A 15,664-nucleotide genomic window follows, 5' to 3' on the forward strand; every position below is an offset into this window, starting at 1 on the left:
TCCATTCCTCTGCCCTTTGTGTTGCATTTCAGTCTGAATTGTACATTGAATGGAAGGTTTGAAACTGAGATGCTCGTTAATTTCTTCGTCCCAGCATGCTTCATCAGTACTCGATTTCAGGAGAAATCCCATCGTGCATGTATGATGTATGATGTATCCATTAACACATTGTAAACCCCTGCCTAAAATAGCTTCTGAAGGGTGTTGTTTTAATAAACCTTATAATCTATTGTTCCCTCGGTTTCAAATTATTTATCCTAACCCATGTTTATGTTTGACCATTAATTTTAAAAAATCCATATAGTTTAACAGCATATGATTATTATGAAAGCATTTCTCATAATGTTAGATTATATAATTATAATTAATGATAAAATATACATGTTTGACTTAGTACGAAGCAGACAATAAATAATGTGAAATAGGGGAGTAGATCATTCTGAGCTTCAGTCAAACAGGCCAGATTACTATAGCTCTGATTGAGTATACGACATACTGTATATATACAGAACTAGAGCCATCAATTAAAAACCCCTGATTACCCATAATAAAAGATAACACCGGACACGCAAAAGATGGCACTTACATGGATATAAACATTGATAATTAGTGATGGTTAGTGCTGACCGCTCAACGCTCACCTCCGTTTCCTGAAGTGAGCCTTCAGCTCATGGAAGACGCAGAACAGCGTGTCCATGGTGTCCTCGTCCAGGTGCGCGTCCTTCACGCCGCCGATCGCCACGATCGTCCTCACCCACTCCTCATGGAGGGTCGAGAACTCCGCACGCTCCTCGCTCGACCTGAAGTTCCCGGCGATCTTCGACCTCATCATCTCGCCGGCGGCCGACGCCCTCTCCACGATCGACCTCGGGAGCCCTGCCATGGTGGCGACCTGCAGGCCGTAGCTCTCCGGGCAGGCGCCCGAGGTGAGCCGGTAGAGGAAGGTGAGCTCCTTCTCGCCGCCGTCGCCGCCGTTTCTTGGCTTCAGCATGCAGGCCATGTGCTGAAGGGTGACGTGGGGGTGAGAGGCGAACTCCTTGGTGAGAGGATGGTAGTGAGTTGCGAAGAGCAGACGGCATCGGACCGCTTCGACAAGGTGTCGGAATACCTGGACGATGATAAATGTGAAATCAACGAATCAAGGGGAAAAAAGTAGTTAGTGTTATCCATCTATAAGAGCAGACCAACTCCACATATCTCGTTAGTACCTTAATCGATAGGTGTAATAAGGTCATAAATCCCATTAGCTAAAGCAATAGAGAAGCAGAGCATAAATTCATAGCTTTCACGAGAGATCATTATCTAGCCTACCCATACTGTAGCCTATTGAGCAACAAAATCACATAACATGTCTAGAGCAAAAAAAAAAAAAAAAAAGCAATTGGTGTCACAAAGACCATGCATGTGAAAACCAGTATTGATTTGCGCATTAGCCCAGATTAGTTCATACCATGCGCTGCAGGAACTTTAGGCCATAGTAATAACATCTACTTCCATGGAAGTGCATGGTGCTCAAACAGTGTAAGCAGAAGAATTTTGGGCGGTAGAGGTAAGATGGGCAGTTGGTCAGATATACTCACTGCATATGCAATTGCATATCCATCAAATGTGCTAGTTCCTCTGCCAAGCTCATCAAGCAAGACGAGAGAATCCTCGGTTGCATTCTCAAGAATAGATGCAGTCTCAGTGCATTCGACAAGAAAGGTACCTGCGGCAACAATTCAAGTTAGACCACTGTCACCTCATATCTGCATTGTGCTCAAATATAAGAGACAAAGTACATAACACAATGTAAAGGAATTGAGAAATTTGACTCTGCAGACTCATGGTTCATCAAACAGCTCAAATAAATTGGAAAAGTGCTTTCTACTGAAAATCTATAGATTTACACAGCATATTTCATATGCCAAAAAAACTGGCATGTACTTGATGCCAAGTATTTCTTGATTGTACAAACAACATTTCAATAAATTTGATGTGAATATCAATTCTATTATAAGATAGTATTTGGTTCGGACGTCAATGTATGTACATGTATTATTTAGTCATGAAAATTATGACTAATGTCAGACGATTCAGATCGAGTGAAAGTTAACTCATTTAAAATGCATGCTCTTTCAACTAAATTTTGGACTCAAAGCAATAGGTCAATAGGACATGCAAGAATTATCAAATCTGTTCGGTAATGCATCCTTACTTTCTCCAGACATAATCCGATCCATTGCACCAATCCGTGTAAATATGGCATCTGCAAGTGTCAACTCGCATGACTGACAGGGAACATAACAGCCGAGCTGCAGATCAGAAGCAACTTCAATTATACACTCGAATAGGGAAGCCTATAAGTAGCCAAGTATAGGAGCATAATTTAATGATGTTATACAAACCTGGGCAAGCACAATAGCTAGGCAGGTGGCACGCATTATTGTAGATTTCCCGCCCATATTTGGACCAGTCAACAACAATGCAAAGCGATTTTGGCCAGATAAATTCTGACCAAGAGATAGATCATTTGGTACCAACCCATTTACACTTTCTGCAAAAGCATAAGGATGCCATAAACCCTTCATCTGAAGTACAGGCGCTTTTCCTTTCAGCAGAATGTTCGGTCTGCACGTTGTGCCAAATGACGACAATGCCATGGCTGCAAAGGACCTAAGCACATCGATAGTGCTCAGAGCATTGATCACTAGAGACCATTCAGAAGCTTTTCCAACTAAAAGATCCACTAGCATAGCCAAAGTGTTTGCATCATCGTCTTTGACACTATGATCCTACCAAAGCTCACATGATCAAACAATAAGAGAAATCAGGAGTTCAGGACTAAAGGTGATAAGCTGATAAGAATAAATAACAGAAAAAAAGCTACCACTGCTTCGTTGATAGATAATGCACATTGCACCATATTTATACCTGGTATCTTGGAAAATCATCATCTATTGCCTCTTCAAAATGATGAATTAATTCACCAAGGGAGCTCAATGTTGGAATATCCACAGCCTTTGACAATGCTGAGATGCCATGATCTTGTCTTTGTAGGATGTCTAGTAAGTCAATTCCAACACGGAGGCCCTTGACAAGCATGCCAAACGTTTTTATCTGGAAATATTGCAAAATTTTGCATTTCAGCAGTCAGCAGGATAGGTAGAACACAAAAGAATAAGGCAGACATCATACTTTGTAAAAAAAAAAAAGAATGGCACAAATCAAACTCAATCTGTAAGATAAGAGTGAAAAGCTACCAACTAACCCTTCTTTTTAATATCTTTTCTCCAACAAAGGGCAACAGAACCGCAGATGATAAACCAACAGTGGATTTTACTCGTCCTAGTAACCTCTCGAGATCAGGGACTTTACGTAGATGCTCTAGTGTAACAGATCCTAGCCCACAATTTTGAATGAAGCCCTCAACAATGTCGAGCCTTTCATTGATAGCATCAATATCTTTTAGTGGGTGGCAAATCCATCTTCTTAGAAGCCGCTTACCGCATGGAGTTATGCAGTGATTGAGGTGCTTATATAAGGTACCTGCCATAAAGTGAAGAGTACAGAAAGATTATTTTTGCTATATATGATTTGACAAAATTAAGTGGAATGGAACATAGGTCAAAGCCACATCCCTTACCTGATGAACCACCATCAAAGTTGTTGCTGAAAATCTCAAGGTTCACAAGAGTCTGACCATCCATTCTTAGACATGTTCTGTATACATGGTAGGCTAAGACCTCCCCGTTTTTCAGAGCATCCTCTAGCTGTTTTCAGATTGTAGCTATAAGAATTTGGAACAGAATTCATGCTTTGTGACAGATAATCTATTGATAACCATAAAAGTTATAGTATGGCTCATGGGAGTTTTTTTTTTTTACATGAACATTGATTTGAAACAGAAGTCCTCTGCACATATATAGTTATAGTTGACACATTTAAACTATTGCAAACTTGTGCTGGAAGACTACATAAACAAAAGGAAAATACTGATGAGAAATGACACTATTCTAAACTGACATTGTGTAAGCGAAATGGCAGTTAGTAAAAAGAAATGACACAACTGACTGGCATGACATGAAGATTAGCAAGAAAATATAATCAAGGAAAGGATTGAAGATAAGTATACCATAAGTCTAGTTAAATGGCTCACAAGTCCACCGAGTGCACAAATAACTGCATCTTTATTCACTGAAGAATTCAATGCAGATAACCATGAACTTGTTGACGCTTTAAAGTATCCTCTAGAATCTATTAACGTTTGAATTTCTGAAACGTCAGAGAAATATAACCCATATAGTGGGGTCAGCTGCATTTTCACAGAACCTGCAATTTAAAGAAAAGTAGTTTTCAGTTAATTTCAAACTCCTCTAGTTCACCTGCAGATTTACCTTTTTTAGGTAATAAGGCAGGAGAGTCCCTACATTATATATTAACGGATAGGCCAGATACATGTTTGAAAAAAAAAGAAGAATGAAAGATTATGAACTTACCTGCTGAAGCATATTTCTTAATTAATCTATGAGTTTCTTTTGAAAGGCCTGAAAAAATGGGAACATGTAAGTGAAGATTGAAGATTCCTTATATATGAAAGTTGAAGATTAAGTATGTTCTGACCTGAGGTTTCATAGATTATTTCTTTCGGAGAGACCTGAAAAGGTATATTAGTGATCATTGCTTCTAATCTGTTGAACTAATGGAAAGAGATCACAAAGCCTACCTGCACCAGCAGAGCCCCCAAAGCTGCAAATGTATCATCATCATGGACTGAACCCACCCAAATTTTAAGTGCAGCATAATCTAAAAATGCAAATCCATAGACCCGGGAACCATTTGAAGCTAGTGTAATCTGAAAGTTCAAAAAAAGGGCATTAGATCAAGAGCGCCGATAAAGAATGCTAACACAGACCAATTCCATTTTATTCAGAATGAGACCAAATAAGATCAATAAAAAAACTGAAACAGAAGAACACAAGGCGCCATCACAACTTGACCATTAGACCACTATCAACCTATTATATATAAATTTCTGACGTAAAAGTACTGTTATACCATTAGACCACATGAAAAAAAAAATCATGCTAACAATCTAAATAAACTGCAAGAATAAAACTAAATCTTGGTATAACACTAGGATTTTATTGAATGTTTCGGGGAAAGATGGTATCAAAACGCCATTTTAATGTAGCTACAAGTTGTTCCAGTAAATATCTTGTACACCTGCTGATTTCACATGTCCATGTGGTACAGTACTACAGCAGTCAACCAGGTTGTAGATTCAATATAATTCTCTTCAGCAAATTTATTTGGTTATAATGTCATAACACCATGCTTTTGCTGACTTTGGGAACATGATAATGTTATGCAATGATTAGGTTTGGGATTTTTATTTTAACCTTTTTAAACAAAAAAAAATAACCATAAACCCTTCAGGGTCTTATTTTCTTAATTGTTAACCATTTTTGGAAGCAAACTTTGCTATGCCCGAGTGATAAAGCCATGGAGCAAAAACCTGCTTTCTGCACCATTGTGGTAGCGTGACAAGATAATTCTGCCACCACCCACAATGGCATGGCGAGGAGAAGCCTGTCATGGTTAGTGGCGTGGCAACCATGCTAAAAATTAAAAGTACTAATGGTTGGTGGTACTGTTGTGTACTTCTCATATGACTTGAATATACTTTGAAAGCATTACAGCAAATCATATAGCCTAAATCCAACACAATGCTTTGTTAATATGGAAGCATACCTCTTTGAGTGAAAGAAGGTGAACAGCATCAGCCCCAATGTTGCTGTCCCCTACTGTTGATGGTGTGGATACATGAACCAATTTTCTTAGAATAACCTAGCAAAAGAAAAACAATGTTGTATGGCATCAGTCTCTCACTCTTAACTTCAAAAGGAAAGTTTACCTTACTCTTTAAACAAGAGTAAAGGGTATTAGAGTGTGAAAGCCTCAATCCTTAAGTTGCATAAAACATTGCAACTAAACACTCCATCCAAAATGATAGCTAGATTAAAAAAAAAGCTTATCATGAATAAAAGGATGAACATAAACCATGCGGGAGAAATGTTCTAGAGTTTATACCGAGGTACAGACAATTTTGGACATCCTGAGAGAGCAAAAGAACTCTCCCAGAGAGAGAGAGAGAGAGAGAGAGAGATCGGTCAAAAATTTTAAAAGATAAGCATTGGAATTGCATAAATAGCACACTTTTGCCACTAGCTATTTAGATGAAAAAGAAATCAGTACAATGTCCAGAAAGAATAAATTTGGGGTTGATGACAATAAGGAAAGCTTACCGAATTTGATCCTCTAGATTTGGCTTGGTCTGCAGATTCCATTTGTTCAATTCTGCCAACTTTATACCTGAAAGAAATGCTGGATTTATGAGCAATTCATTCACCAAAAGATACAGAAAAGGGAAGAGGAAAATGGATGCCACAACTCAAGAATCATATAAATTACATTCAAAAGATAAATAAGTACATTGTAAAAACTAATGGTTGAACAGGACTATTTTTTTCTGGAAATCAATGATGACAAAGTGCTAAACAATAAAGTGTTTATCTTGCAAGTACGTGCATATTATCATATCATTAGGGTGTGGTGGTAAAGTCGTGAGTGAATGACTCACCCATCAAGATTCAAATCTTGGTGTCCAATTAAATTGTTGTGTGCATCCCTAGTTGGTACAAAGGTCAATATCCCTTCCATATTAACTTCTATTATCTAAAAAAAAATTAATAGGAATGGAGATGTACATAAACTAACAAAAGACCTCCTATAACCAACATAAGGAATAATAAGCAGGAACCTGCTGAAGTTCGAGATATGATGTACCATTTTACAAAGTGACTCTTATTATTAATATGCTGAAAATGACCAAACATAAGGGGGATACGGAATTTACCCTCGAGCTAAAAGCTTTTCAACGGCAACATCTATCCCACTTTCTGAAATGCCAACCTTTACATAAGATAAGAAAAAGGTTACTATCATGTACCATAAGGTGGCACTGATGCTAGATAGTTTGTAAGTCGGGTAAAACAGATTAAAAGAACATGGAAAATGCTAAGATGACAAATGAAATATGGAAAGCACAAAGTGACCAGAATTAAATCAAAATAAATAAAGAAAAAAAATGAAGAACTGTATTGCTATAATCCTGATTTATTTAGTATTTACACAGTTGTTTTGGTCATGCCAGGAGAAAGGTTAGAGGGATGTTTTGATTAAATACTATAGAGTACTCACAAGTGAATAAGTGTGCATTACTTCACTCAACACAATAAACGAGTTGTAAATGACATCATTTAGACTTGGTGGCAACAGTATAGCAGACTTTCAGAACTAAACCATTCAATGATAAAAACAATACTCTAGACAGTACTAGCATTCATACCTGCCGGCACTTTCCCACCCCACTGATAGTCATTTTCCAGTCAAGTTCCTTTTGGCCAATCTCAGCATCCACCTCATAGAGCTCATAGAATTTTCCCTAGCAATAAGGGAACAATCATTGCCATAGGTTATACTTATACAATCCCAGGTGCTAAAAAATGTTGGTATTTGGTCGATGTATGTAACTTTGGGAAAGATTTAAGACAGTAATAGAAATTCTGACGTGTCGGCAATCTGGGAGGATGAACAAATAAAAGGCCTTAAATAAGGCAAATCATTTTGGTACTAGGACAGACAGTCTATAATTCTAGTTTCTGTTGCATATCTATCAGTATGCATCAAGTAATGAAGCTCAAATTATGGCCAGCAAACAAAAAAATAAGGGGAACTCCTATGACAAAAAAACATCTCCTATTTATGGAGTTAGGCAATAACTCAGTATGACACCAAGGCATGAGAGATGCATATTATCCACAGCAGTAATTTCTGAACTTCAGTTTTAGATCATTTGCCCAATAGGCACTGATGAGACATCAAAAATGAAACTTACAGAAACATCAGCCTTCAGTGTCAATCAAAGCAGTCAGGGTAAACATTGAAACTTACCACTTTGAAAAACAAAACAACATCCATATACTTGCACTTAATATTCCAATATTGCTTTTGAGATGTAGACATCTTTCTCAATGCATCAGGTGGAATAAAAAGAGTTGTCTTATCATAAAGTGGGTCTGCCAGCCGCCTTCTATTTGCATCTCTGATATTCGAAGGATTCAGCCACTCAAACTTGCTGCGTGCACTTTCAGCCATTTCATCATGGACCTTATTCTCAACTGGAGAACACTGAGCTGGTTTCACCTTCTTGTTTGGACCCCAGAAAGGAGAGCATGAGTCGTTGGTAGTCACACGTTGATCTTCTTGAACCCGCTTCAGACGAGGAATTACTGCTCGCATCACTGGTGTTTCTGGTTTCAGGGGACTCGGATCAAATTCCGAAAATAGTTCAGCACCTGCTCCAATGCGTTTGTCATTCTTAGGCACTGAGGATAACTTTTTCAGATGGTTCTGTGATGGTGTTCCATTTGAATCAAATTCTGTAAATAATTTTGTTGCTTTAATGTATGGAAGGTCTGAAGGCCCAGAACTAAGCTTCTCTGAGGATTCTCGTCTAGGAGTATAATTGGAATCAAGTGCAAACAGTGTAGCGCCCCGGACATATTCACCATTAGGAGATACAAATGAGAACTTTGATGGATGCTGCAAAGGAGTTTGATCTGAATCAGATTCTGTTAAAGGTGTATCAGCTCCACGAGAAGATCTCCAGAAGACTGTTTTTGAAGTATCCTGAGGAGTTTGTACGTCAAACTCTTCAAATGATGAATTAGCTCCAATGCAGTTATTATTGGAAGACTCAAAGGGTAACTTCTTTGGACAATGCGGTGGAAGATTTTGATATAAACCAAGTTCCGGGGACAGTGTGCTTGCTCTAACAAAGTCATCTTTGGAAGGCCATAAGGACTTCAGGGGCTCCTGCAAAGGAGTCATATTCGAACCTTCTTCTGCAATCAACATGGCTGCTTTGTTATCTCCAGCATTGCAAGATTCTAAGAACAATGCACTTGAGCACTCATTTGAAGTAGTTTGATTTTTCACAGGTAAGGCTCTCTGCTCCACATGTCTAGCCTGGGAAGCATCCTGGTCTCTGAAACAAGCACAAGGAAAATGTCATGATAACGCAACAAGACACGACTATTTTGAAGGCCCTAGCAAGTGCCTGGTTTTGTCCATAGCAGTTAGCAAACAAATAACTTTGGTACATGGAAAAGAACACCCTGAAATGAAATAAACCAAGAGAAACAAAGACGGCCGATTTAAGTAATCAGTACAACAATCCAAACCTGCAAGGCTGCAACTAAGATTAAGGATGGACTACTTCACTAAAATATAATTCTGAACCAGAAATCTGATATCCATTGAGGCTAATCACAATGAAGATTAATAAAGATAAAATATGTGCAAATTATCAATTTTGTAGTTGATGCCGTTTTGTGCTAGACCAATCCAAACTCGAACTTGATTTTGGTTTCAAAAAATGAAGCTCTGTGGATGGGTCCTCCTTCCTTGCCTGAAGAAGCAAATTAATCGCAAAAGTACAATCAAAACCACAGATCGCATTAACATACTATCTGAAAACCCAGACACAAACTTGAAACAAACTTAGATGAGACAGACCGATCAAACATGACTAGGACCACGCATTGCAGGCCAAAACTACCATACATCGCACACCGCAGCAATCAAAACCATTAAACCTCCCATTATGAGTCAATCCACAGATAAGCCAAGGGGACGAAAGTAGGATCCATGGCATATTCACATCAATGTCACCCTTATTGGATACAGACCTACAGTGGCAGTAAGTACTAAATACCACCAATATAAGTCGGCGCGCGATAGCAACTAGAATAATCCGAATGGCGCACATTGGAACCAACCCAATAGTACATCGATTGAATCCTTCCCGTCTAGTATTAACTAGTGATACGAACGCGCTTGAAACCCTAAACCCGACCAAAAGCTTTGCCGCAACCCGACTGGGAAGGCCCCCAAACCACCACCCCCAAAACCCTAGCCGCCTCCCGCCATTCACAGTACGACGGCTGCGTTACATAGAAGCAGCCAGCGATCGGCGCGCCGTACCTCCCCTGCTGCTGCTGCCGCGGCGGCCGCACGAGCCTCTCCATGATCCCCGCGACCGACGCGGCGGGAGGCCGCGGGGGCCTCTCGGGCGTCGCGCCCTCCTCCCCCGCCGCCGCCGCCGGCTTCTTCTGGAGGAAGGAGAGGATCGACTGCTGCTGCTGCTGCCGCCGCCGCGGCTGCATCGTCGCCGGCGAGGGTCGGGCGGGGGGAAGGCGGAGGGTGCGAGTTTGAGAATGGGAGAGAGAGGGGAATGGAGTGGAGGCGACGAGGCGGGGGGAGGAAATGGGATTTTTCGGGGGGGAATTTGCGAGCGGGAAATGCTTGCGGAGCAACGAAGGCGCGCGATGACGCGGGCGGTAAGATTGTTTCCCGCTTCCGCTTTTGGGACACGGGTTTCGATAGAGGAAGAAGAAGAAGAGGCGGATGCCTGGACAAACATACAAGGGATCAACCATACCGAATTTTGACTTATTTTGGTACTGTTGGTTTTACCAAATTTTGGTAGAGTTTTAAGGAAGGAAGTTTTTTAGAAATGCTAAAATTTAGTAAGTAGTACTCCATCCGTTTCACAATGTAAGACTTTCTAGTATTTTCCATATACATACAGATGTTAATGAATCTAAACACATATCATTAACATACATACATACATACATACATATATATATAGGCAATGCTAGAAAGTCTTACATTGTGAAACGGAGGAAGTAGTAATAGTTGAAGTGTGTGTTGTTTGTTGCGTAAGGTTGTAAGCAGCAACAAACTGAGAAGATCCTTAAACTTAACTTTTAATGCAAAATTTGATCATATATATACTCCTTTAGAATTATGAAACTTTAACTTTTAATGCAAAATTTGATCATATATATACTCCTGTAGAATTGTGAAACTGAGGATTAAGGGTTTGACTAGCAAACCATATAAAAAATTAACGATGCAAAAAAATAATTTAGGGTATAACTTCTGCTACTATTTTGATGATTTTAAGGTCAATGTTAAAAAAATGAAACGAAAAACACCTAGAATAATTTTAAATTAAGTTTCAAAACTTAAATTTTGGTAGCCGCTGTACTTAGCGTGATCTTGTTGACCCCAATTTCTGTGTGACCCAAATGTCGGTGACACAAGATGAATAATTCCTCTCAATGTTTACCTGAAGTAGTACTAGTAATATGATCAAATCCCAGCTGATCCACTTCTGACACCATCAAAAACAGCAGAAATTCAACTCCCTCCAACGCCCAAAGTACAGGCACAAAATATTTCACAGCAAGCAGCGACATCGTGATAAACAGAAGTTCTCATAAACTAGACCTAAGTGGTGACGCGCGCAGTTGACGCATATGTACAATCACCACAGCAACTGGGTGGTAAGTAGTGGCTGGTGCTGCCTGCTTTCCCCTACCTGATACAATTGGAAGCTGGTGAGAGGACTGAACTACTGAATTCACAAGCTTCCAACAAACAAAATGCAAAAGGGGGCATAAGTTTATCTAAGGTGAGCCGGACTCCTCCTCAGAGTCTGCAACTATCATTTCACGATCATCTTCCGAGCCTGATAGAGAAAACTGCTTTGAGATAGATGTTGGCCTCTGCCTCATTGTTTTCTTTGTCATGGATCGAGGAGTAAGCTGTCCTGGGCGCATGACGTCTTCGTCGTTTTTCATATTTCTCCGACTCCGGCGGAGCCCTTGCGGAGGCTTGTCAAACCGACGGGAGGCAAGACGAGTCCTCTTACGTGGGACAAATACTTCCTCCTCTTCAGTATCACCCTTGTTGGGATCATAAGCATCATTTTCTCCATCACTGCCAACATCATTTTCTCCATCGCTGCCTGACGAGTCATCATCCTTACCATTGTAGTCTCTGTCTTCATCCTCATCAGAACTCAGGTCATCAAGGGACTCGACATCCTCCTGTCCGCCATCTTTGTCCTGCTCCGGATTGACGTCAGACCCTCCAGCATCCTCCTGTCCATCTTCCTTCTGCTCTGGACCAATGTCAGACCCTCCATTGGCTCCTTTATTGCCCTGATGTGAGGCACGCTTCTCTTTTTTGCCTGCCTCCTGTGGATCAGATTCTTTTGATTTCCTGCATTCAAGCACGTGAATTCTTTTCAAGAAGAATGATTTTGCATTTGGATTACTTGAGCAACAATTCCTAAAAGCTCAGTGCTAAATAAGCATGGAGAATGTGATCCATACTTCAAGTTTGCTGTTTCTAAATTCTAGTAAATCTGACATGTCAATTCCTGGAACCAACAAGTCTCAAACCTGTTACCAGTTATCCCCCCCCCCCCCTCTCCTTCTAATTTGCTTATACTATCAGATGCTGCTAATGTTAGTAATGAGGGACTATGCTGTACCACAAGAAATCGAAGGTATTTAATTGCTTATATTGTTGCAGTGTTCCAAATGTTAACTGCCAACGAACTAGGGGGAAAACAGGAAGGGAAAGAATGGTTTTAACTTACGCTGCAGCTTTTATTGCCTCCTTTATAGAACGATCGTAATCAGCTGCACACAAAGCAAATCAAGGGTATCAATGCCAAGACATAGCAATTGGTCACAAAACATAAATACTTTGATCAGTTTTACTGAGTATTTAAAAATAGAATTAGAATATGAGCCTGTTGAATGCTGAAAACATCTGTATTAACCTATAGCATTTGCTGCAATTCTTAGAGCTTGTGTTATTAGTGAGAGCTGTCAACAATCATCATTTTCCACTAGGCTTACAGTTATATGGATTGGAAACGGTAAATGGGTAAAGTATCTACACTTCTACTAAATGAGGGACTGGCAGAAGAAATGAGAGATGCAACATGAAATTCAATGTACCCAGCAAGCTGTTGGTTATGCATCCAGACTACTATTCGTAAAATATGATGAACAGTCTCAAGTTGTCATGCACCTTGTGTACTCAAGGATGCTAAACAGAAAGCCCCTTACAGTAATTGTAGCTGACAGGCCTACGTTCACGCAATGAACGGGTTTGGAAACTTGTAGCATAAGCTAAAAGTTCATCCTTCTTCTGCTGACGTTTTAAATCCCGCTCCTTCTTCTGCAAATTAAACAGACAAAAATGTGGTCATAAATCATAAAAGTAGAGTATGAGCTTCATATCTTGCTGCCAAGCATAAATCCTGATTCCAAAGTAGAATATAAATGCATTCATGTATTGGACACCCCTGGGGAAATATAGACGCAACAGAGTAGAAAGCACGTGAGCTGAAAGCTACCTTTTGAAGCTTCTCCACATCTGGAATAATTTCTGTCTTAAGATGCTCGCCGATGGCAGATTCCGGTCGACCTTTACTGCATAGTTTCTCCTGTTGATACCATATGTCAAATATGGGAACAAAACACAAGCTGCACAAGAAAATGAACAGCCAATACACTTACCGATATCTCAACGAACTCATCAAGGTTAGTCGCAACTGTTTCCCACTGAATATTGATAACTGGCTTTGTCAAACGACCATTCTTTCCCTTCAAGTTGCGCTTGAAATCAAGTGTTACATACTCACTATACAATCTATGGCCAATAGTTGAGTCACCATCATACCTAACAAGCAGAAATATTTCAATGGACAGTGTCAGCAGGAAAAAAAGAGGACGCAAAGGCATGCTAACAGTGACTCATTGATTGCAAATGATAACATGAAAGTGAACAGAAACTCTCTTACCAGTATATAGTTCCGTTACTACTACTTCCTAACTTTTCTTTTCGGAAATTGGAAATATCAACTCCTCTTTTCATCTCGTCATTAACATACCATACCGCGTCATTTTGCTGCAGGATAGATAATGTCTATCAGAATAATGTGCATTTAAAAGCTGAAGGACTTGGGGGTATTTGACTAATTAGATTATTAAACCTGAAAGGAAACTGCAATTACAACAAGGTGAACTCATAGAATCGTTACCTCTGAACGAACTTCACAGAGTGCTTTAAGTATCAACAAGCGTTTAATCGGATCTTGCTGTTTATACGTGTCAATTTCCTTCCTGGGTAAACAAATAAGTCGCGATATGAAGTTACCTAAGAGTCATAGTCAAAAAGCTTATTTACAATGCATTATCCTGCATACCCTGGATTAATTTTGAACGGGTTTGCACCTTCAGCAACCTGAAACCAAAATGATGTTAATGTCTGGGACTGCTCTAGTTATATTTACACTAGTAAAAATTTTATGCAAACTAAAACATACCCATGTCCACCAATCTGATAATTTCTTGGCAGTTGCCGTTATCCATCCATCATCGACCTTCAGATTTTTGATAGTTGGTGGTATTCCCTGATACACGTGACTATTACAACTTAGCAAACATCATTTCAGACAAACATGGCAAAACAGTAACATAAACAGGCTTATTCGTCATTACATCAACAACAAAAAAAAATGAAACTTAGAGAAAAGAAAAGGTATCATAATATTTGGTCTCCCTAATACAGGGTAGTAATGCAGTATAAGAATAACTGATGCAAACATCTTGTTACTAGTACACAATAGCTCAATAAGGAAAGATGCCTCCCACAGCAACGCAGATGATGCAAGCTTGTTTTATTTGTATGTCACGTGATTTAGAAATCTCAAACAGGCATGTCCATAACAGTTAATGAAGTTAATCAGTCACTATGTCACTGTTTTTTAACAAGATTAAAAAATGATTGATTGAACTTATTCAGTACTTTCAAAAGAAAAAAAAAGAGAATTACATATAGATAAAGTTTTTTAAAAGATAACTATGGAGAAACAGGTTATGGTTTTTGACAAGCCTAGCTGATTACATAACCTGCAACTTACTCGGTGATTGCAAACAAAAAGGACAAGGACAAAGAAATGAAGTTTTTTCCCTTTTTGCAGAAAACCTGTCATGGTTTGTGACAAGGTTAAAGATTACATAGACCAACGCAAGTGTGTATTCAGTTCAAACCCTCCCTGCAGATACACAATGCCTCTAGTGCAAAGCAAGCACGAACAAACCTACAGGCAGAGTATCTGCTGCCTTAAACAAATCAGATCACCAAACTGTCTACAATGCAGGCATTCTGCAATCCAAAGCCTACACGATCCAACCATAACTACAGAAGTCAGGAGTGCATAGGTGCAGCCTGAAAAAACAAACTACACCTTTATAAGCGCAATATGGATGCGGGCAAGGTCGTGGTTATTGGCGATGAGCGCGGTCTCGATCTCCTCCGCTGATAGCCCCAGGTTCCCCTCGATCACCGGCTCAAACACCTGAAAACCAAAAAAAATCCCCAAACCGAAACCCCGTAAGCCCAACACGCCAATACCAATCCAACCCAACCCTTGAAGCAGGAGAGGGACAAAAAAAAAAGAAAAAGAAAAAAAAAGGAAGCCCTAGCCGAAACGGCTCACCCGGAGAAAGTGGAGCACCGACGCGAGCTCCCAGCTGCGGCGGAGGAGGACGCAGGGGTCCTCCGGCGCCGGCGGCGACGCGGGGGGGTCCACCGGGGACGAGGCCGGGGGCCTCGCGCGCTTCGCCGGCGAGGCCATCGTGCGGGGACTGGAGGAGACAGGCGGGAAAGTGGGGGAAATTTTGGT

At 40.1% G+C, this 15,664-nt stretch overlaps 2 protein-coding genes across 3 annotated transcripts; both read right to left on the bottom strand.

Annotated features, from left to right (window-relative positions):
* Positions 1-412: 412 nt before the first annotated feature.
* LOC4325353 (DNA mismatch repair protein MSH7) lies at positions 413-10,341 on the bottom strand. 2 transcript variants are annotated; one of them, XM_015766983.3, is made up of 17 exons: positions 10,090-10,341; positions 7,996-9,091; positions 7,391-7,486; positions 6,899-6,954; positions 6,288-6,354; positions 5,734-5,829; positions 4,706-4,834; positions 4,603-4,636; positions 4,479-4,526; positions 4,115-4,311; positions 3,626-3,752; positions 3,251-3,528; positions 2,914-3,099; positions 2,388-2,774; positions 2,198-2,294; positions 1,581-1,708; positions 413-1,108 (listed from the first exon to the last, which is right to left on the bottom strand). In XM_015766983.3, exons 1-17 carry the CDS (start codon positions 10,269-10,271, stop codon positions 638-640), a joined length of 3,675 nt encoding a protein of 1,224 aa, XP_015622469.1. In that variant the 5' UTR covers positions 10,272-10,341; the 3' UTR covers positions 413-637. The 2 variants fall into 2 exon arrangements, with proteins under 2 accessions (XP_015622469.1, XP_025879134.1); XM_026023349.2 differs by having other exon boundaries at positions 7,996-9,514.
* A 960-nt stretch (positions 10,342-11,301) lies between these two features.
* On the bottom strand, positions 11,302-15,664 carry LOC4325354 (DDT domain-containing protein DDR4). The gene is made up of 11 exons (XM_015772328.3): positions 15,479-15,664; positions 15,227-15,337; positions 14,303-14,389; positions 14,183-14,220; positions 14,018-14,099; positions 13,778-13,884; positions 13,494-13,656; positions 13,331-13,420; positions 13,041-13,152; positions 12,563-12,605; positions 11,302-12,180 (listed from the first exon to the last, which is right to left on the bottom strand). The coding sequence occupies exons 1-11, from the start codon at positions 15,614-15,616 to the stop codon at positions 11,583-11,585; spliced, it is 1,569 nt and encodes a 522-aa protein (XP_015627814.1). The 5' UTR covers positions 15,617-15,664; the 3' UTR covers positions 11,302-11,582.

This window comes from Oryza sativa, chromosome 1, assembly GCF_034140825.1.
Source record: "Oryza sativa Japonica Group chromosome 1, ASM3414082v1".
In the NCBI taxonomy this organism is placed as follows: domain Eukaryota; kingdom Viridiplantae; phylum Streptophyta; class Magnoliopsida; order Poales; family Poaceae; genus Oryza; species Oryza sativa.

Coding starts and splice junctions, on each gene's coding strand:
- LOC4325353 (XM_015766983.3), bottom strand. CDS start 10,271: ATGCAGCCGCGGCGGCGGCAGCAGCAGCAGCAGTCGATCCTCTCCTTC. Junction 2,775..2,913: donor ATGATTTTCCAAGATACCAG/GTATAAATATGG, acceptor GAGCTTTGGTAG/GATCATAGTGTCAAAGACGA. Junction 1,109..1,580: donor GATATGCAATTGCATATGCA/GTGAGTATATCT, acceptor ATCATCGTCCAG/GTATTCCGACACCTTGTCGA.
- LOC4325354 (XM_015772328.3), bottom strand. CDS start 15,616: ATGGCCTCGCCGGCGAAGCGCGCGAGGCCCCCGGCCTCGTCCCCGGTG. Junction 14,100..14,182: donor CCGTTCAAAATTAATCCAGG/GTATGCAGGATA, acceptor TTGTTTACCCAG/GAAGGAAATTGACACGTATA. Junction 13,153..13,330: donor ATGTGGAGAAGCTTCAAAAG/GTAGCTTTCAGC, acceptor TTTAATTTGCAG/AAGAAGGAGCGGGATTTAAA.